Genomic DNA, 23,340 nt, shown 5'->3' with positions numbered 1-23,340 from the left:
CCTGTTCCTCATGGGAACAGTCCAGCCCAAACTCCAGGCCAGGTCACAATATTATAACCAATCATTTTCTTTCCCTCAAATTAAGGTGCATTTTGTAATTGGGATAAAGATTACGCAATTACAAAGTAAAGACCATTCATAGCCTAATTACATAAATAACAGAATGTACTCTGGCAGAGTCAGGACTATGCTCTAATAACTGTCAAAATGCTTTTGGAGTGAATTATTCAAAATTAGTAGTGGCACAGAGCTCTAGCTTTAAATAACCAATAATATTCAACAACTATAATAACAGATATATTTATTGTCAGACATGCATAGGTATTGAAAAAGATTGTAATTGCTTCCCTAGTTCTTGTAATGTCATAAGCAATAGAAACACATACTTGCAATACTAGTCAGGCTTGTGTAGACTTTGGGGTTCCCATTAGACAGTTTAGTTGATAGATAGGAAAATGGGTTAAAATTAAAATGAGGCTAGGCTGGGAAAATATGCACCCCAAACGTTTTGCCTTTTGCCCACCACTTTTTCCCGACTTTATTTTTGTTGGTTGTAGGACTCTGTGCACTTTACCACTCAAACCACTGCTAAAGTGTAATTCAAACTTTTATTGTATTCAACAACAAATGATGCTGACCAAGAAAGAAAAAATGCAAGTGGTGCAGTGCTCATAAGTGCAATAGTGTGGTAATTATCATATGTTACATATATATATGGTTGGTATCCATAATTCAAAAATATCAGTCCAGCCTAACTGCTGTTCCAGAAAATAAAACTATTGTTGATGAGTCTCAATTAACTGTCAGTGTTTCGACTCACAGTCTTACATATAGTAGGTGGCCTCAGGACCAAAATTCCACCAGATCAGACGCCTCTCAATTGAATGTGACTTCTCAATATTGTGTATATGATCTATATTACAGACATGGATTATTTCCTCATGGGATGACTGAAGCAAGTTCCACGGAACCACCTTGTTTTTACATTTAGAAAGTTGGCTTTTCCCTGCCCTTAGTCCTTTTGTGCCTGCAGCCTGCCTTGGTTTACATGCGTAGATGTAGCTGACAGTTAGGCTTTGTTATTCCTCCCAGACAGTCACACAATAGAGGGATTAGGTGTACCTCAATGAGCCGTCTGCTGACAGGATTGGGGTGGACTTGAGCACAGCCCGACTTACACCTGAATAGTCTGTGCCCTGCTTTCACACAAAAGGGATAACAACCCTATACTGTCACTGCAGCTTGCTTGGAGCCAGGGCAGGGTGTCAGGAAACCCCATGCATTTCAAAAAACCTTTTCAGAAGGTTCTTCCCTCTTCTAGAAAAGGGCATCAGAATATAAAAATTGACCTTCAGACCAACTCTTCAGATCACTACTGGACCTACGGAAGGACTCTCAAAGGGCTACCTCCTTTTGTGACCTGCTGTGCATCTGCTGTTGTACCCGGAAGAATTGCTTTGCTGCCTGGGGGCTACCTTGAACCGTCAAAGGCCAGCCATAGGCTCTGCATCTACACCTACACCCAGGACTATCAGAAGTGACTCCAAGGCCTAGCTTGCTGGCATCCTGTTCATAGCCACTGGGACATAAGAGGCTGCCACAATCTCGAACCTGCATCTGGACACAGCATGAGTGAGTCCTGAACCCACAGGAGGTGTCCCATTGGTCCTCGAACCTTGGTTTTAGTGCTAAAGGTACCCAGATGGCCACTTTCCAAAATTAAGGACATACACAAAATTTGGCCAAAAAGTGCTCTAAGAACCAGGAGGCGACCGGAATCAGCCTAGTCACCTAGCCACCCGAGATGTATCACCAGTCAGATTGACTTTGCAGCTTTTCCCGCTTTATTCTTCCCCACAGTAGCAAATCCATTTCAGCGGTTCTTTGCCAAAAGTGTATCCAACCTTGTGGGAGAGTTTCCGGCTGCAACCTTCTGCCTCGTCCTCCTGCTTGTCAGTTCTGAGTTTAAGTCAGAACATAGAAATCCTCACTGCAGCTTTACCCAAGGCCATCCAACAATGACACTCCCCACTCAGACACTTCCTGTAGCCTTGTCCGCCTGAACTTTACCTTTTCAGACATATAATCTTCAGAAATTTTTCCAAGTCTGAAGGTAAGCGTTGACCGGGATCAGTCAACTTCTTGTATCTGAATCACACTCCATTGTGGTCAGCCTTAACTTCGACTTTGATCCAGGGTTGTGAAGCACGATATCCGTAGTTGGCGCTTTCATATTTCAGGGGCTATTTTGGACCTTAAACTTGAAAAAATCATAACTCTGATTCTACTGATTGGATTTTTTCTTTTTTAGGTGTCACATAATTTAGTAAAGTAAAGTACCATATTTATTTAAATTGGTTTGGGATTTTTCTTGCGTTGTTTTTTCACATATATACCATTTGTGTGCTGCTTAAATACTTTGCAGATTGCCTCAAAATTAAGCCTGACTTGTTTTTGTGCCAAGCTACCCAGGGTTAGGCACATCTTAATTTAGTGACTTTTCCTGGTTCACCAGGCAGTGGATTGTGGCTGTTGCTGGACCAGCGCTCATATCCCTGGCACCCAACAACCCAATTTCTGTTACTGGGAAATTAATGTTCCAAATGAAACTGTAGCACATATTAAATGTAATGGGGCAACACAAAGTTATCCTATGGGGGGGATGTAGGATTCACAGTAGTGAAAAACTAATTTAGAAGTATTTTACTATTTAGTTATATAAAAGATGTTGAAACACAATATACGTCTTTCAAATGTATCCTAGATTCTATTCTGATAATACTGAAAAACACACTTTGACAAAACCAATAGGTCTGGCTCTGATGTGCTAATGCATGCAAACTGTATTTTCACATGCCTGTTTCCATATATTAGCACAATAAATTTAGACTTACTGGCTTTGGCAAGGCATGTTTAATTTTATGCAGCTGGATTATGTGGTTTTGTGCACATGTATGTGTGTGTGTGTGTGTATAAAAATATATGCATGTTTCCTTTTGCAGTTTTGATGTATAGCACAAACTCAACCCAAAGGTATTGGCCAACTTTACATGAGTAGCCGTTACATTACACATGGTTGCACTACCTTCTTAAATTTTCGGTTTGGCATGAGGAGATTAAGCACTTGCCCAGAATCACTGTATGTTGAGCTGACTCCGAGACTTCAACAATGTTCCCCAGTTCCAATGTTGGCAGCTCTGGCTGTAGCAGACCTGTCTGCATGACTCATGCATGATTCATGACTGAAACTTAAAAAGGTCCATTACAGTAAAACAAAATTTAAAAAAATGATTCCTTACTGTATGGAATGCGTTCAGAAAATAAATATTTTAATATAACATGATGCAGTGTACTTTTAAGATGTTACATAGTCCCTCATGCATTACAATGTAGATGGCTACAACAAGTGGTCCGAGATGAGAAAAAAACTCTCCAGTGGGTGGAGCCAAAGCCTACCCTAATGGCCTGTTTTCAAGTAAGAATGCAATTTATCACACTTCATAAATAGCGATACCTGGGGTACATTAGTTATTGGGAGTGATAAATTGGGCCTATTGTGAGATTTTCGGAATTTGAATGTTGACTTTGGTGTTTAAGACACCAAAATTCACATAGTACAGTAGAACAAGTTCTTTACCTTTGGTAATGCTGGTGGAGACACTATGGCCCGTATTTATACTTTTTTTGCGCCACATTTGCGTCGTTTTCTGACGCAAAAACGGCGCAAACTTGCAAAATGCCATTGTATTTTGTAGGTTTGCGCCGTTTTGCGTCAAAAAGTGGCGCAAATGCGGCGCTAAAAAAAGTATAAATACGGGCCTATATAGCTGCAGATTCCTCACCTTTTGAAAAATCCCCAGTTATCTGTAAATGTTTCAGCAGTACCTCTATATGCTGGAAGGGGGCACCTCATAGCTCCACACAGATCCCAATCTGCTCTGGAAATGACATGCAGGGCCTACAAAGACACCATTCCCACATGCTGATGTCAGTTACTTTTGAAACTGCTGGTGCACCCAGATGCAGCACACCAAAAGCAAATTTATAGACAATGTGAACATTCCTAGATTTGGGATATTATTAGTAGATAGATTCTAATTACAGAATGGGAAGGATGGGAGAGTTAATGAGGAGTGTGCGGCTAGATAGAGTCTACCAGGAAATGCATTACCGAAAGAAACTTGTTCTTCTTAAACATACTTCTAGTCACAGATTTGTGACCTTTTGAATAGATACCAAAGCAATAGCTGTTCAGAGGTGAGTGTGTGAATGGACACAAACCAAAAAGTCCTGCAAGAATGAGTGGGGAGAATGCTCTTCCTGGTGAACCTGACTGTCCTCCAGAGACTGCTTTTTTGCCAGTGAGTACCAGATCTTAATGCAGAGTACAATCCAGAGTGAGGTGGCTCTCTTCTGTACTGAGTTGCATATTTTGCTTCAGGGAACCCTACAAATAACTAATAGTCCACCCGGTAGTCTTTGGTTTGATCTATGTAGAATCTCAGCACTTATTTAGGGTCCAAGCAATGAAGTCTCTTCTCTTCCATTGAGGGGCGAGGTGGAGCATAAAATGTCGGCAGGGTGATGGTTTGACCGATGTGAATTGGCATCACAACTAAAATATTATTGACAAAATTATGGTTTCAAAAATATCATTTACAACAGTATCATGCTCTTGTGTTTAAAGCATCAGAAAAAAATATCACTGATATTGTTCAAAAAATTACCAAAAAATACTTTTAATCAATAGAGTTTAAATCAGTGAATGATATTTTAATATATACATTTAATATGAAGTAACACATATGTTTATAATTATAAATATATACTACATATAGTGTAACATAGTGTAACATAATTAATAAAATATTTATTTTACATTATATTACTTTTTCTATTAAAACTTATTAATGTGAAAATATATTTACATTTATATATGTTGACAGTAATACATTAAAAATATAAAAGTAATATAATCAAAATAAACAATTGTATTAATTAAAAAGTATAGACATTAATGTGGCAATATATAAAATATTAAAACTTAAGAAAACACATTGATTAAAAATGCTATAAACATTCAAATATAAATAAAAATAACATAAAAATAAAAACAAATAATATAAAACATAGAAAACTAATGCCATAAAATCTATTTAACCAGCATTTTGAAACTATCTGGTGTTCACAAATATTAATATTCCTCTCCCATTCATGGGAATAATCGCCATAGTGAAAATGGTAATGCTTTTTAGATGTCTATACTCGCTCCAAGGCACTCTAGAATCGATTCCTAAATGATATTTCAAAATGATCAATAGCCTTATTGTTGATCTACTGTGGGCTAACAGGAGGAGGTGTGTGGGGCTGCTCACTCTAATATGGACTTGGGACGTTGTGGGGTCTAGAGGTCCCCAGTGCAGAACTCTATTATGTGGTGAAACAGCTACAACACACAGTTCACTGGTTGGACCCTTCAGACATGTGTGAGAAGACCCTTCCAAGGGGCACCCATGATGGGAATACATGACTCGTGTTTTTAATGAGAGGATCCGTGTTCTATCAGACATGCCTTAACTTATACGTCAAGTAACCGAGGTGTGGAAAGGAGTAGGAGGGAGAGTACTCTGGCATGCCCCTTATGACCTGGACCTGCCACTGTAGATCCTACAACTGTTCCAGAAGGTAGCCGAGTCCATGTTGATACAAAGTTGACTAGATGGAAAATGTAACACTTTGGGGTACTTATATTCTGAGAGGTGATTCAGTGTAATCATTTACTCTGGGAGGATGGCAGTGTCCGCAATATGCCAAGAAATCTCCTATACTATGCAAGGTCTGTCCCTCCTTCCTAGATGCCCCCTTGGATTCCAACACCCTGGTTACACCATTTTGAATATTGGGGCTAGGCTCATTTCACATATCTATAGAGCATTTTGAAGCGCTCTCTTCGAGGCGCCCCTCATCATATGGGCTAAATAGGAGGAATTATTAGGCTAGCCAATGTTGTAGAAGGAGCGGGCACACATACACAAGTGGGTCTGGACAGTCAGCTCCAGCGCGACTTTCAAACGAATTCATCACAACTATGTCCACCAAAAGTACCTCTCCCTGAAAATTTTACACACTATATATCCTACCCGATCAGATGCTTGCCCCCGCTGTGGGAGCCTAGCTGCTGATTTTATACATATAGGGTGTCAATATGTCCTTGGCAGTCCTGGTGGCAGTCTGGCCACCATCAAAGCAGTGGTCTGACCACTTTAGTGGCAGTCTGACCGCCACATTACAACTGTAGCGGGTGCACCACGGTTGGACTGCCAGCACCGCCAGTTTACATCCACAGGAGGGACTGGAGGTGCTGCCAGTCAGCTCCAGTGCCACTTTTAAACTAATCCATCACAACTATGTCCACCAAACATACCTCTCCCTGAAAATTTTTTCACATTATATATCCTACCCGATCAGATGCTTGCCTCCGCTGTGAGAGCCTAGCTGCTGATTTTATACATATAGGGGGTCATTATGACCTTGGCAGTCGTGGTGGTGGTCTAACCTCCATCAAAGCAGTGGTCTGATCGCCACATTACGACCGTGGCAGTTGCACCACGGTTGGACTGCCAGCACCGCCAGTTTACATCCACGAGAGGGACTGGAGGTGCTATCAGTCCTAATCCACCAGGGCAGCACTGCAAGAATCACCGCCCTGGGGATTACGATTCCTCTCTCTGCCAGATTTAACATGGCAGAGACGGGGGCATGCGGCCCTAGGAGGGCCCATGCACTGCCCATGCACTCGGCATGGGCAGTGCAGGGGTCCCCATTGCCAGCCCTGTCACGCTGTTCACTCTCTGCATTGTGAAAGTGAAGTAACAGGATGGTTCTATTTTGAAAGTCACACGCTCCTCTCCAAATTGGTTATTAATATATTCACTTCAGCATGGACCAGTTGCCTAATCACATGTTCATGCTACCGACCTTTGACGAGGGGGGCAGAATCAAACTATGTTCTGTATTCTGTATGTTTGTAATTGTACTGGTCTGAATTTCTGTACTGTTGTTCAATACTGTTGTTCAATATTGGTCAATAATAAAGTTCACACATACACCTACTTAAAATAATATTGGATCAGGGGAAGAGGTTAGAAGCATTTGAACATGTTTATAGACACAATAATCAGAGACACAACAATTCAATACACAAAGACACCATAGATATCGTACATTTGAAAATATGAATTGTATACATAAAAATGGCACTTAATTTTCAATTGCTTTCTATCAACAGGAATGTCATATAAAGTGTGGTATAGGCCACGTGACTAGAAAATATCATCAATAGCCAAGTCCATATCTGTTGTAGATGCAGAAGTGGATGGAACTGAAATGGACATGAATAGATGAGTGTATTACCAATAATTGGACTATGAATTCTATTATTGTACTACCTTTGATGTATTTAATGAATATAATTGCTTGCCTGCATATACTGATATACACAGAAAATTTGCCTTTTTCCTCTCCCAGATCAGATAAGCAAGCCTAATACTCCCTCAGTACGATGAGTCTCCCATTCTACTTTCCTTGTAAACAGAGTGCTTCTATTTTTGGGAGGTGTCTGGCTCTCTGCCCTTCATGAGGGCCATATTGTACAGATGTGATCCCTACTTTTAATTAGTTTATGATTTTATTTTCGCCCGCTTCCATTATCTTACATTGATTTTCCAGTAAGGACCAAGCACAGGGGGGCCTGTGACTTGGCTGCTTCAAGAGGGCTGGACTTTGGTTCATCTTTTATTTGCCCAGCCAGTTTTAACTTGTTCTCACACTACAGAGCACCTTGATCCACGCTTATCAATCATGCTCACCACCTATAGCAGCTAATATCATGGGCTTCAGAGCATGTCTGTGCACTCAGTAGTACGGTGAGTCCCCAGCGTTGTTATTTTCCTAGTAAGCAGAGCGCTGCCATTTTTGGGAGGTGTCTGGCTCCCTGTCCTTCATGGGGGCCATATTGTAGGGGTGTGAGCCCTATTTTTTATTAGGTTATAATTTTATTTGCACCCATTTCTATTATCTTATATTGATTTTCCAGTAGGGGCCAAGCATAGGGGAGCCTTTGACTTGGCTGCAGTGGTTGCTGGACATTGGTAAATCTTTTATTTGGCCAAACGGTTTTAACTCACTCTTGAGCTACAGAGCATTTTTAGCTGCACCTATCAATCGTGCCCACCCCCTATGGTGGCTTATATCATGGGCTTCAAAGCACTCGATAGTACAGTGAGTCTCCCATGCTATTTTCCTTATAGTCAGAGAGCTGCCATTTTTGGGAGGTACCTGGCTCCCTGCCTTTAATGGGGGCCATATTGTAGGGGTGTGAGCCATACTTTTAATTAGTTTATGAATTCACTGTCTCCTGCTAGCCAAGGTGAAATCTGAATCTCCTGAAGATCTCTGTCCTCCTAGAGTTTAGCTGCCAAGTCTATTGGTCCACTATTGCATAACATCTTCAAACTTATGTTTAGAATTGGATTTTTTCCAGGAGTCTGGAAGAAAGCCACAATACTCCCTCTAATAAAAAAGCATAATCTGGACCCAAAAAAACATTGACAATGATCGCCCTATATCCCTTCAATCCTTACAAGCTAAAATTGTAGAAAAAAATATTAACAAACAATTGATGGATTCTGTCAATTCTAATAACATCTTGGATGACACATAGTTCGGCTTTCGCAGTGGATATAGCAGTGAGGCTGCACTGATCAAAGCAAAAGAGGAGGTTAGACTGCCGCTGGATCAAGGTAGGAGAGTTGTTCTCATTTTGCTAGATCTGTCAGCAGACTTTGATACGGTTAATCATAGTCTGCTGATGGACCACTTGGCAAATATTGGGATCAGAAGTGCAGCCTGAGATCTGCTGAATTCTTATCTTGCTGAGTGGGAGCAGAAGGTAAATTTGGGCGATTTTGTTTCCCCTCTATTTTCTCTCCCAAGCGGGGTTCCACAGGGATCCTCACTTAGTCCCACTCTGTTTTATGTGCATATCAGTCTCCTTGCTGATATAATCAGATCTCATGTTTTTTTGTCTCCTTGGCCAACAATGATACAGTGGCAGGATCTAGGTTTTGCAACTGTATGCAGTATGTCTATACCTGGATGAATAAGAACTGTCTGAGTTTAAATGCTGGTAAGGCAGATGTCTTGCTTTTTGGACCCCAAACCTCTTTCTGGACCCGCTCCTTATTGCCACAAGAGTTGGGCTTGCTTCCAGCAATGGTATTGATGGGCCATAATTAAAGAGTTTAAATTTTCTTATACTGAGCATGTCAATGCAGTAACATCATCCGCCCTTCTTACTCTCAGATAAATAAAAAAGATTCTTGCCTACATACCTGAACACATGCAAAAAGTTCTGGTAACCTCTTTAGCCATGGCCAAATTGGACTACTGTACAGGATACATTAAATAAGCTACAAATTCTGCAGAATGCTGCAGTACAGCTATTGCTAAAGCTGCCCAAATATGTTTCTGTCTCTAGAGACATTAAGAAGTTGCACTGGCTTCCGATAAGGAAGAGAACTATCTTTAAAGCACTGTGGGTGACATGTACAAATATTAGGTTTTGCGACTCACAAATTGCAAGTCATAGCAACTCACAATTTGCGAGTCGCAAAACCTGTGTACAACAGTGTCAATGACAATGTTTGCGATTCCCAGTGGGATCACAAATGACCTACCTCATAAATATTCATGAGGTAGGTCGCAATTTGCGACCCCATTTGGAATTGCTGCCCTCACAAGGATGGTGGCCTGCTGGGGACAGCAGAGCACCATGTCTGTTACTGCTTTTAAATAAAGCAGTTTTTTTTTTTTTAAATGCAGCCCCTATTCCTTAAAGGAACACAGGATGCATCTCAAAGACAAAAATGAAAAGGTTTCTTTCATCTTTTCAGAGCAGGTATACCTGCTCTGAAAAAATATTTTCGGTACCATTCACAAAGGGAAAGGGGTCCCGTGGGGAACCCTTCCCGTTTGCGAATGGGTTAGCACTAATTTGAAACAGGTGGTAACTGCGATTGTTTTGTGACCGCATTCACGGTCACAAACAATCCTACATGGCAGTGCAACTCGCAATTAGGAAGGGAACACCCCTTCCTAATTGCGACTTGCAAACCTATTTTGCGATTCAGTAAATAGATAACCGAATCGCAAAATAGGGTCTGTATGTACCAAAATGTTTTTTCCCTGTCGCAAACGGCTCGATTCTGCTAATTGGACAGTTTGCGAAACCAAAAAATGGTACGTACATCTGGCCCTTTGTTTTGTTTGCAAAGCGCTTAATAATTTAAGTCCAGCTTACTTCAAACAAAACTTCCATTGGTATGCTCCAGCCAGGACCCTCCATTCTACTTCGGCAAAGGCTGGCCCTGGTTCCGAAATTCAAGCGCACAGCATGGGGCGGCCCACGTTTTTTCTCGCCTAGAATAATCTGCCGATTGCCTTCAAATCTTCTCCTTACCTTTTTGCCGTTAGGAAAGCAGTGAAAACATGGCTGTTTTACAACAATGAGGACTAAGTCCATCTTGACTCTAGTGTGATGTTTTCTGTCGGGAACCACTATGCTATTTACCTAGCGTCAAGACACCTTCGGGTATTCGCTGCGCTTTAAAAGTGAATTAACATAATAGTTAATCGTCTTGTTTGAGTACTCAAATTCTAAAATTCAGATATCATTTGAATGGAATCCACAGGGTGATTCTTAATTAAAAGGATCATCTCAATGCAGATAGCATGTTTTTTCAACCAAAATAATCTACTTTGTTATCAATGCTATTTATTAAGTACGAATTGTTATTAAAATGCTCCTTGATATCACAGTCTGCAGTTTTGCTGCATACTGAACGCCCCATACATTCGGGCTTTACCCTTCTGTGTAAATCTGTTCAGGCAAAAGCTATACTCAGTTGCAGCTGCAAAGAATAAATTATGAATTCATGACCCTGGAAGCTTGCGTTTCAATGAAAGAAAGGGGCAAGGAGGCGGCACATGTTGTTTTGCTAATTTAGCACTTAAGCATTGATTTACAAAAAAGTAATAAAACATCAGCAAATCTAACAAACTATCCTACAGAATCATGCTGGGTGCGCGATGAGCGTTGGGAGGAAGGGGATTCCTAATGGCACTATTATTTTTATCTATTTACTTGAAAGCATCACAAAATGATTTTCCCTTGCTGCTTTAATAACATTATATTATTACTTGTTACCATATTTTATGTTTCAGCCACCTAAAGAGTGTTTCTTAAATTCGAAAACGTGATCTTTACAATGGAAACTGAACACGCCATTCACTAATTCACTGTGGTGCCTTATTGCAGTGGATACTTGTGACCTCCATATTATTGCTTTATTAATCGCAAATTATCAAAGGAGTTTGAACCAGCAACCTAGAGATTAAACACACATCTCTGCTGCAGTCACATGAACAAATGAGCTACGAGTGAAAGAAAGAGGCAGAAGAGGACGGCTATAAAGAACATTTGTGAAACTCCTTGCAAGGGTAGCACGTATAAAATCTGGAGCAGGGTCTGCCCTATACCTAACTCAGTGTTCCTATTCCTGAGATCAGTTAGGTAAGTACGAGCGAGTTGGGTGATAGTGATACAGAAATCCCACAGCATTTGGGTGCCACTAAAATGTCGAAAAGACTTGTACCACTCAAATCTCATGACAGGCATACACACCTCAAACGTTCATTCTTTCTGAAGACAAAAACGTGCCCTGTGGAGTTCAGTAACATTAATGTGGAACATTGTACATGTTCTTTTGTTTCCCTGGTAGGGCAGCTAAGGTTAGGGTATTGTTCTGTACATGACATAAGCCAATGAGTTGTCCAGTTTGTGAGCATATAGAAAAGGTGATAACAGAGTTTTGTCAAAACATATATCAGTTCATGATGGTGGCATATCTATTGGGGTATGTTCTGAGGTAATTCCCCCTTCTGAAAAACGCTGATCATTTGTTGGGAATCTAAAAAACAATCTTGAAAAGAAAACTGTTTTCTCTCATGCTTTTTCATGGAAATTATGGTTAGTGCTTGAGGGACTAAACTGAGGACACGATTTCTCTAAATTCACAAGCATCTTCCACATCATGTACTTCCAACAGCAGCAGTCTGTCAGTTAATTCCACAGTGTTCAACTCTAGCTTTACCGCAAAAATATTTACAAAGGAAAATAATAAAAATATTTTAACATGACCAACACTGTAAACCAGACAATGAAAGACTAATTCGAAACAGTGAACATTTTCATGGAATGAAGAATATTCACAGACTGATAATAATTTAAACCTGTACTACAAAAACCTAGTTGGAGAACTTGGGTTGTTGTTTAACTGCGGTGTGAGTCCTAGTCAAGCAACAGCAAAGATTCCTTCAGGGCAAACCACAAAAGGTAACTAAATTAACCTGTTGTTTAAACCTGGGTAGGTTCACACCAAAAAAGCAGTCAAGCTTAATTTATAGGCAATATGTAAAGACACAACAAAATAAAAATCCCAAACTAGCTTAGAAAAACACACTAAGGCCCTCATTCCAACCCTGGCGGTCTATGACCGCCAGGGTGGAGGTCGCCGGAAGCACCGCCAACAGGCTGGCGGTGCTTCATCTTGCATTCCGACTGCGGCTGCAAAGCCGCGGTCGCCCAGCCGGGTCCGGCAGTTTCCCGCCGGATTACCCCCGGCTGGGAGAATCCTCCATGGCGGCTGGGGATTCCGACCCCCTTCCCGCCAGCCTGTTTCTGGTGGTTTTCACCGCCAGAAACAGGATGGCGGGAACGGGTGTCGTAGGGCCCCTGGGGGCCCCTGCACTGCCCATGCCATTGGCATGGGCAGTGCAGGGGCCCCCTAACAGGGCCCCAGCATGATTTTCACTGTCTGCGTAGCAGACAGTGAAAATCGCGACGGGTGCAACTGCACCCGTCGCACCCCTGCAACACCGCCGGCTCCATTCGGAGCTGGCTTCAATGTTGCAGGGCCTTTTCCGCTGGGCCGGCGGGCGCTCCCTTGGCGGGCGCCCGCCGGCCCAGCGGGAAAGTCTGAATGGCCTCCGTGGTCTTTTGACCGCGGAGCGGGCAATTGGCGGTTCCCGCTTGGCGGGCGGTGCCCGCCGCCCGCCAATGTCGGAATGACCCCCTAAATCTTGATAAATTATTTGACACCAAAACAACAAAAATCCAATCAGTAGAACGGGAATTATGAATTTGAAAATTTCTAGTAAAAACTAGCGCCCAAAAGATCAAAGTGTTGACAGGGTCAATGTAAAAAAATATGACTGACAGCAATTGAGCACGGTTTGGATACAATAAGTGTATGGAGCCCGGTCAGTGTTTATCTTCAAACTTAGAATACATTTTGAGATAAATGTTCTGAGAAGGCATAGTTTAGTGGGGCAAGACTGCAGGCAGAGTGCAAGGAGGGAGTGTTGCCGTCGGGGAGCCTTGGGCTGAAGCCGCAGTGTAGAAGGGAAGTCCAAAATCTCCAGAGGGACGAGGTAGAGGTCTGTAGCAGAAGATGGTTCCAGAATGTAGTGGTAGAAGCAGCAAAGTCAATCTGACCATCAATGCTCCTTGGATGGGTACGGAAACACGTTACAACCGGTTTCCTTCTAGTTCTCAGAGCAGTATTTGGCCAAACAATTTCAAAGCCCTTAGTTTTAGGATCTGTCCATCTGGGCAACTTTAGCACCACAACCAAGGTTCAGGACTTGTGAGATACCACTTAGTGGGGTTCAGGACTCACTCAGGCTGGGACCAGGAGCGGGTTCAAGATGGTGGAAGCCTTTTATGTCCCTGTGGCTCTGAACAGCAAACTTGCTCCTAGAATCACTCTGGTAATCCTGAGTTCAGGTGAAGATGCAGGGCTCAAAAGCAGGGCTGGCCTCTGTGGGTTCAAGGCAGTTTACAGACAGCAAAGCAATCCTTCCAGTTACAGCAAAGCAATGCACAGGAGGTCACAGCAGCAGTTTTCTGAGAGTCCTTCCGCAGGTCCAGGAGTGAAACAAAGAGTTGGTGTCTCAGGCCCTATTTTTATAGCCTGATAGATGGTGTCCTACTTCCGGAAGGTGGCAGAAGCCTCTGGACAGTGGCTTTGATGTGCATGGTATTACCTTACTCCCTCAACCTGGCTCTAAGCTGCAGTGACAATGTGAAGAGGATATGTTCTGTGTGTGAAGGTAGAGCAATCCCTAGTCAATTGCATGTGGGGTTATGCTGAGTGGTCCCATCTTGCTGGTAGATGGCCAATTCAGGCACACCTAATCCCTCTATTGTGTGACTATCTGGGAGGAATTCACAAAGTTTGTCAGTAACAACCAATCACGTGATCCAAAATAGGCTGCAGGCCCAAAAATGCTAAGGGCAGGACAATGGCAACTTAATGAAAGTGGCGTTTTCAAAATTGTAATCAAAACCCAACTTTACCATCAAATACACATTTCCCAAAGACACCAAACATGACACAGCGACCTGCTCCCAATTGGAAATCACAACCTATTAAATGTAATAAGGAATCTCTAATGTTATCCTATAGGAGGGGTAGGCCTCACAGTAGGACATGCAAAACTAAAAAGTACATGTCCAACCTTTCAATTATAAGGCACTCTGCCTTAGGGTCTACCTACGGCCTACTTTATGGGTGACCTATATGTAATACAATTGTAGTTTAGGGCTTGGCAAGGTGGGCTTATTGCCAAGTCAACATGGCAGTTTAAAATTGCAAACAGGCTGCAATGGAAGACCTCAGACATGTTTTAAGGTGTTGCTAAAGTGGGTGGCACAATAAATACTGCAGGCCTACTGGTAGCATTTAATTTACAAGACATGTGTATATGTATACCACACTACAAAGGACATTTCAGTAAATTAAATATGCCAATTGGGTATAAGCCAATTTAATCATGTTTTAGGGCAGTGAACACAAGTACTTTAGCACTGGTTAGCAGTGGTAAAGTGCTTGGAGTCCTAAGGCCAACAAAATAAAGTTCAGCAAAATGGAGGAGGAGAGGCAAAAACAATAGGGCTGACAATTCTAAGGCTGACAGGTCTAACATGTAGAAATTAATGTTTTTAGGGGCTCATTTATTTCAGGAACTTACAAGAGAGATGAGAAACACTTTCTCTACATGCAGCGTCATTATGTGAGTTAAGCAAACACCTTAGTTCTTTTTAGACTCTGGGGGTTATTCTAACTTTGGAGGAGTGTTAATCCGTCCCAAAAGTGACGGTAAAGTGACGGATATACCACCAGCCGTATTACGAGTTCCATAGGATATAATGGACTCGTAATACGGCTGGTGGTAAATCCGTCACTTTTCCGTCACTTTTGGGACGGATTAACACCTCCTCCAAAGTTAGAATAACCCCCTCTGTGCCTTCACATGCAGCTATTAGGGAAATAATGTGTTGTAATAGATTGGTTGATACTCTAATGAGAAATGTCTCTATTACTAGCTATAAATCCCTTGGGTAGATATTGACTGGCTAGGAACATGTCAAAATGCAGCATTTTGATAGTATTTAGCTGTCTGATTTACAATTCCAGGTAAAAGCTGTAGTTACAAACTCTCCATTGCAGAGTCAGTGGGAAGAAAGCCTCTCAATTATTTAAACTGTTTAGCTATGTTGAGGGAATGTTTCAACAAAGACTGGTTAATTCAAAACCTCTCTGCCCAAGAGAATAGGCCTCCCCACAGCATGTACAAGACACCACCCCACATGCAGAGAATTCTAAAAATAAAGGGTGTAGGAGGATAAATGTTAGAAAGAGTTGATTATTATTTTGTGAAATATCAACTTAAGGCTGCAACATGTATGCTGTGTAAACTATTACATTTCTGTGTACAAATATAAAATCAACAGACTGAAAATAAAAGAGAATTGTACTTGAATGACTGTAAAGAGCATAACATGCTTGATGGTGACATTATGGTAGTGCAACAGCATTGTCATAAGGATGGTATTTGTGGATGATGTTATGGTTCACCAATAACCATTGGTCAGAAGCTGTCTGACCAAAATATTGCATTAGTCCAACTAGCAACTCATGTGAAAAATGAGGCAACTAGTCAATCCTCCACATGCAAATCATGATCGCTATTGTGTGCTCTATCCCAGGAACCTACATCTGGCCATAGATCAAAGGTGATATCTATATGTGGGTCCAAACTGTGAAACACATAACAGGATACTACGATTGTGCGCACAACCTCTGGGGAGCACAGCAGCATCCCTGGTCAGAGCATCTGAAGAGTAATGTAAGGATACCAAAATTGTATCCAGTTATGGCTAATGTATCTGTGTGTGCCCTAGTGTAATTTTGTTGAGGTTGTGTAGTTGGATGCCAGAATCGTATGAAGATATGGGGAGAGAGAGCATACCCATCATCACCTGCAACCAAGACTTGATGCTTCTTAATATGTGTTGGTATTCTAAATTAACTACATTATGTATACACACATGCAGTGGCATTTAAAGTAATGTGTATTTATTTTAGTATAAAGAGCAAAGAGTGAGTATCTTGGAAATTCTATCCACCAGAGGCACGTGAGGGATGTTATAACTTACCCGTGAGCCACATCATGGAAATATCCTGCTATCAATCAATGGAACACATAGCTGTTGTGCGTGCTTTCTGGAAATGCACAGTACATATTAGTAAAGAATCCTCTTCCATGGCAAACAGCTAGCATGTTTATGGAGTACCAGCTGTGTCTTCTGCGGTAAGGTGTTTCCTGTGGTGAAGTGGCCAAAGTGTCACATGTAATACATAAGGGAAGTAGGCATAGGCATAGAACTCAGTTGCTGCCCTTTGCTTCAACTCCAGTGCCTGTGCCATGTTAATCTACTGGTGCACTCTTTTGGAGATGCAACTCAGTACCTGGTACAGGCATCGCAATTAACTTGCTTCTGAAATGACTACATTGTCAAAATTGGCAGGTATGGCATGGGGTGGGCTGTAGGTGAATCAGCATCCTGCTCTCAGTTTGAACTATATGAAGAATCATATCAGATGGGAAGCAGCATCTGGCAATGCATGTTTCACCGCATGTGCCAAAGAGGTTGATCGTTTGCCTGTAAATCCTCTCATCCTTCACAATAATTTTTTATTTAAAACAAGAAGAAAAAGCTACAAAGACTTTCAAAAATATATTGAACCCTAAACACTAGTTTGAGCTGTGAGTTCATTTCTTACATATTTGGCTGTTTGGTTTTGTAATTAGTTACATCAGTTTCTGGGTGGTGACGTCCTGAGTCATCAATGTCCCACCCTGCATCATAGGGTGTATTCCTTGCAGGCTTGCAGCTTGCAGACTTTAGGGCTTTAGGGCTTTGGGACCGGTGCAGCTGCACCTCGGGCAGGCTTTAGGTGAGGGAAGTAGGGGAAGGGGGGCTGTGTTTAAAAATAAGATGGGTCTAAAAGCACGTGTTGCTATGTTCTACGTGTGTACACAAGTTTTTAGACAACAATAAAAATATCATTAATGTTCATTTTGGATAGAAGTTGGGGTTTTTGTCTAATGGCAGTTTTGGCTCATCCTAAAGAAGCACAGAGGAAAGAAGCACTATAAAAAATGAAACATATGTCAGAGAAGGACTATGTGGAGATATATGGGGAGATGAGGGCACTGTTGAAGGGTGGTAGTGAAGGAATTCATGAATAAGGAGGTCATGGGGTTTCAGCAAGAAGATTGTCACATCCGGTGCCACGGGTGCTAAGGCCGGCCCTGATTCTTTGAGTTGTGAGACTTGTTTAAAAAAAAATAACATTTCTCAATAAACATTTTAATGAATAAATATAAGTAAAAAATGGTAAAGTCAAAGAAAATATTTTTGTTTTCATTTACCTATTCTCACCTAATGTTATTTGCTACCTCCCTTGTTTCCCATGAAAGGGTTTTGGTTGAAATACTAATGATTGGCCACGTGTAGTGCTTGACATACTCCACGGCTTGGATGGAATACAGTTGAGCCTGTTTTTCCCTATTAGAAATGTAGTTGAATTAGAAGTGCATAGTGTGAATAGCAAATACGTTTATGTGGTTGTGTGTTTGGTATTACCATGCCCCTCTCAAAATCTCTCAATATCCCTTAAACGCTCCTTTATAATTAATTTCCATTTTCTCTGCATTGTCCCTCCCAAATTTACTACCAAAATGTATATCTACCTGTTTGGAGATCTATTTCACTGTGATCGAGATGCCTGTAGAGAAAAGATAGGCGAGGCCGATATGTATACAAGACGTTTGTGAATTGCTTTTTCTAATAGGTAAATAGTACTGCTCTTTAAGATAGTGATTTCTTATTTGAATGGGCTGGATGGTAGACCAACAGAAATAATAAAGTCACTAGCCTGTTAGGTCTTGGCAAAGGTTTCAGGATTATAAACCTGAACTTAACCCTTGGTAGCTATGGTACAGGGCAGAGAAGCTTAATGTGTAAATTATTTAGTAGTATCAAACCAATTAACACAATAAAATGCAAAATAGGAAAGCCTTTAATAAACAAATTACACCAAAGTGACTAAAATCCTGTAAGAGGAACACAAGATATGATCTGTTAAAGATATAGGGCATCATTACCGTCAGGGCTGTTTTGACGATTGCACCGCCAACAGGCTGGCGGTGCAATCTTGGGAATTACGACTGCAGCGGTTTTCCGCCACGTTGGTCCCGGTGGTTGTAATCCTCCAGGGCAGCACTGCTTGCAGCGCTGCCCAGGGGATTACGAGTCCCCCTCCCACCAGCCTTTTCATGGTGGTAGGAACCGTCTGCATAGTGAAAAGTGCACAGTGAAAAGCGTGACGGGTGCAACTGCACCCGTCGCACTGCCGCAACACCGCCAGCTCCATTTAGAGCCAATGTTGCGGCCGACATCCCTGCTGGGCCGGCGGGCAGAAACTCAGTTTCCTCCCCCTGGCCCAGCGGGGATGGCGAAATGGCCACCGCGGGAGTGCGGCCGCATTGGCAGCTGCACGGTGGTTACAACTTGCCAATGTTGTAATGAGGGCCATGATGCAAAAGTGCCAAGGAAATGCAAAGAAAACAATTAATAGTATTTATTCATGATTGGCCAGGATGTAGTGTAATGTCAGGCCAACCACAATCGAGCCTACGTTGCATACTTCAAATAGGTTCATCCTGGTCAAACGTTTTGCTTTCTAACTTAATCTTTGTAACAGAAGTCAAAATCCTATAGCAGGGCTGGATAGCCACCAGACAAGATCCTGTTGAAGCTGTGAATTTTGTGGACAAAACTCAGAACATGAAAAATTAACATCTCCTTGCCTTTGAAGACCTTGTATCAGGCAGATCATTTTCACTCCTTCTCTCAGGCAAGACTTCTATGTTCAAACTTAAAGCCTGATTCATAAAGGTAAACTTACACATTTCGGTAAGTCTATGTTTGTTTTGGAACTCTCAAAATGGTATCTTAATACTAGGCTGTAAGAGTGTGGAGACTCCACAGTTGGGTGCAGAAATCCACACAAGATACTACATGCTTATCTTTTAATGTACAAAGTTCTCCGCCCTGACTGTAGAGTTTCCACACTCATAAATGTAGTATTAAAATGCAAATTTGTGAATTCCAAAACAAATGTAAACTTATGCAATCATCTACAGTCACCTTTGTAAATCCGGTCCGTAGTCTTACTCTATGGAGTTCCATATGTCCACTAGGGCAAGCCTGAAGCTGTACTGGATAGAGCTGCATCAAAATCGGACTTCTTCACGCAAGGTCTTACTGAGAGTCTGGAAGTTATGAAAGTCCAAATATTTTTGTTCATTTCAGAGTTTGCTGGAGAATTCCAGCTGGGCACAGCAAAGGATTCCTGGACCTCAGGGATAACATTTAGGGTCAGAACTTATTCCAGATGTGGCCACCAGCAGGGCCCAGGTGTAACTGGTCAATCTGACTTAGTAGAAAAAGGCCTCTTGTAGCCTGTAGCTCTGCAACCAAATAGGAAGTCAGCCAGCTGAACCTTGGAATACACTTCTTTGTCCTGGGTAGAAGTGGGAGCAGATCCAGCACGACATGGCTCCTCAAAGGTCTTAAAGATCAGGTGTAGTCCTGCTTCTATTCTTCTGCAGGTCCAGAGAGAGTTCTGAGGAGCTGGTGGTGATGTTCACTGTTGGGGGTTGCCCTCCTCACATGAGGTGCATTCCAGGTTTTGCTCCATTGGAGCAGTGTGTGAGTGCTGGGTGCAGGGCAGGGCTTACATTTTCCTTATGACAATCTCCCTTGAGTGGTGTGAGCCAATGAGCTCAGGTCTGGGGGTCTGAAGGGTGCAGTTTGTTCCATTGTCCCACTGTGATCACTTCTTGGAGTCCTGGAGCAGAGGGGGCCATCTTGACTTAATGTACATCTACCAAACCAAGATGGCGCCCCAACACAAGGTGCTTACTTCATCGCTCCAATCCAAGATGGCAATTATGTGTCCTGGAAGGTTTTGCTTCCTGTTCCATGTCATTTTTCAGTATGTGGTTAGTGCTGGTTGAGTCACAAACATTCATGTTCTGTGTCCAAGCTCCCAAATAGCATATTCCTGTGTTATTACCTAGTAGTATCTCCTTTGTGCCCTTACTTAGGTTCGGACCTCTCCTGTGAGACCATCCCTTTGGAATCTAGTATTTTGGAGGTTTTTGGTACCACTCACTTTTCCTACTCTAGAATTGGTTCCTTTTCCACGGCATCTGCTGACTTGAGAGTACTCTCTTTTGGTAGGATAGCTTCAGGAAGGGATTGTTCTTTCTTCAAGGTCAAGCCTTTGTGGATCTAGACACAACCATCGTGGCCAGCTATTGAGTGTCCATTTTTACTCACTTCAGGAGCCAGTGGGTGGGGTGCCTACTAGACACTTCCTAAAAAATTGGAGAAAGTTTTCCCAGGGACAACCCTATATTCTTTTACAACCCTATTTTTTATAATCTGATGAATTACTGGAAACTAACCCATATGGTGCTCTTCTAAGAGAAATCCAAGATGGCACAGGCCGTCTGCCCCTGAAGGGAGGCTATGAGGCCAGCCAGGGGAGTGTTTAGAGATGTGAGCAGTCCTTACACCAAACTGGGTCTAGAACCAATTTCCTCTCCACTAGGCTGGTATCCTACTGCACACAGAGCAAGAAAATAACAGAGGCCTTCCTTTCTTCAGGCCTTCCACGCATATACATGTTCTTTTATTTGTGTTTGGGGTGTAGACATCTTGCTTGTACAGAAGGTTTTTAAAAACTTGTTTGGGGAATTGTATGAGTTTTTTTCATTTGTTCAGCAATTATCGGACCAGGGCTAGAGCAAAATGATACTAAATATGCACATAGAGAATCAAGAGGTAACAAGACTGTTTTCGAGTAGCAGAAATGAACTGGTGTATACATTGTGTTTGTAAAAATCCTGATTGTACCAGAAAGATGTAAATAACACAACTGAAGTACAATCTTTTTAGTCTCTTTTACGATCAGGATAGAACCTGGATACACAAAAAGCATGCATATATATTTAAAAGGTCCTCCTGGTACCAAGCACTTAAGACCTATTCACTTTGCAAGGTCACAAAGTGATTAAATATATGTAATGGGAGGAAATACCATTTAAAGAAGGTCAAACATCTTACCTTGTGTGGGAGGGAGAGTGTAGTTTGAGAAGTCTGATACCAAGAAGAATAAGAAGGTTAGATGTGTTTAACGTGTATACATTTCCATATTGTTGTGTGTTTACATGAAGAAGCCAAATAGAAGGTAGTTATGAGGAGGCCAACTTGATAAGGGGAATGTTTTTGAAATTAGGGTGGGGCAGGATTGCATTTTTGAATACAGACTTCTATGATAGTCTCAAAATGAAAAACATTGCTACACACATACATCTGAAAGACAGAGCTACACAGATAATATGGTGCACATGAGCAAAGGCACTGAAGTAACTCTATCTGGAAAAATAGCCAATAATTTAACATTAAAAGAGGGAAAGTAAAAGGGTTGAAAATAGAAAAAGGGTGTATAGGGAGGTCCTGGTGCCCTGGAGACTACCATGCCTACTTACTTAATAGATACAGGTGTGGTGGTAGAGGACTGGGAAAGTGTAATTTCAGCAGCAGTTCCACTACAAGAGTGGAAGTGGGCAGGAGGCTTTGAATCATAGTTTAAATCCAGGGGATGTTTTGGTGAATACATTATTAGAAACATGATTGTGAAATGTCCTAATATATTGGGATAGTACAATTCTCGATTACATAGCTTTGCTAGTTGAAGGTTAGGAAAGGGAAATCTAATACATTTTGTTAACAGTATGAGAGCATGACTGTGAATGGAGGCTAAACTTTTTTTTGTGACTTCCTTGAATTTAAGGAAAGCCTTTACTGTTTTTTAAAGGAGATGTAACATAAGTACACAAATCATCTTCTTTCTAGTGAGTATGACTACTCATAGTCATACCCACTATGACTGAGAGGAGAATTCAGCCGAGGAATGATGGTCCTGGATGTACAGGACAGTCTGAAGAAAAAACATAAAGCGTACTTTAGCGACGTTAGCGACTTTAGCGACTTTAAGCGACCTTCCTTTTCAATATCTTTTCTAGTGAAAATGTAAAAACCCTGGAATAGAATGAACACCTACTTGAAAATGATAGTAGGGATTTTATACAGTTAATACTCTGGAAAGTATGGGCATATGAATTCAGTCTAAAAATCTGGTCAGCAGAGAGGTGGCCTGTAATATTCCATGCACTGTAAGCCATGCATTTGGGTCAGAAACGTCCTGTAAAATAGTCAAAATGGCAGCGATAGCACAAGTGAGTAATACTACAATGTTGAAGAATGCCATCCCCATCAGGTGTCAGACCGTCTTCATCTTCTATTAATATCCACATGCCTACTAATCTTTTATTTCAAAACAGTTCACATAAAATTGAAATCTTATTTCTGGCAAATGTAAAACAAATGCGAAGACATTTTTACATTTGTAAAAATATCCAGTGTTTAGTGTTTCATTCCTGGAAGTGAAAGGTAAGAATGCTAAACTAAATAGGCCCAGTTCATGAAGGTTTTCCTACACGACTGTATGACTTACTTTTGACCTACTGCTAACTATTACTACATTTTAAGTAGTGAATCATGCTTAATCAGCAAGAATACTTTCTGTGCCAAACCTAATTTACAGTTCTGACTTATCAGGATTAACGGTGCTACATGCTTTTTGCCATGCGACGGTTGTGGAGGATACATTTTTAGTTTTTTTTTATAAATTAACTAACTTTAAACATGTGTTGTGAAGTCAACTATTAAAATCA

General features: G+C 41.5%; 1 protein-coding gene across 50 annotated transcripts in view; it reads right to left on the bottom strand.

Annotated features, from left to right (window-relative positions):
- The window catches only part of LOC138288307 (mucin-19), a 1,675,551-nt gene that overhangs the window by 415,141 nt on the left and 1,237,070 nt on the right, over positions 1-23,340 (bottom strand). For 47 of the 50 annotated variants that reach the window (XM_069229764.1, XM_069229784.1, XM_069229763.1 and 44 more), the window contains one exon: positions 21,668-21,700. The exons of the other annotated variants lie outside the window; for them this stretch is intronic. In XM_069229764.1, coding sequence (XP_069085865.1) covers positions 21,668-21,700 — 33 coding nt within the window. The remainder of the gene's footprint in view (positions 1-21,667; positions 21,701-23,340) is intronic. 50 annotated transcript variants of the gene reach the window in all.

The sequence above is a fragment of the Pleurodeles waltl genome, chromosome 4_1, assembly GCF_031143425.1.
Source record: "Pleurodeles waltl isolate 20211129_DDA chromosome 4_1, aPleWal1.hap1.20221129, whole genome shotgun sequence".
Taxonomy (NCBI): Eukaryota; Metazoa; Chordata; class Amphibia; order Caudata; family Salamandridae; genus Pleurodeles; species Pleurodeles waltl.
This window is presented reverse-complemented; position numbering and strand designations above follow the sequence as displayed.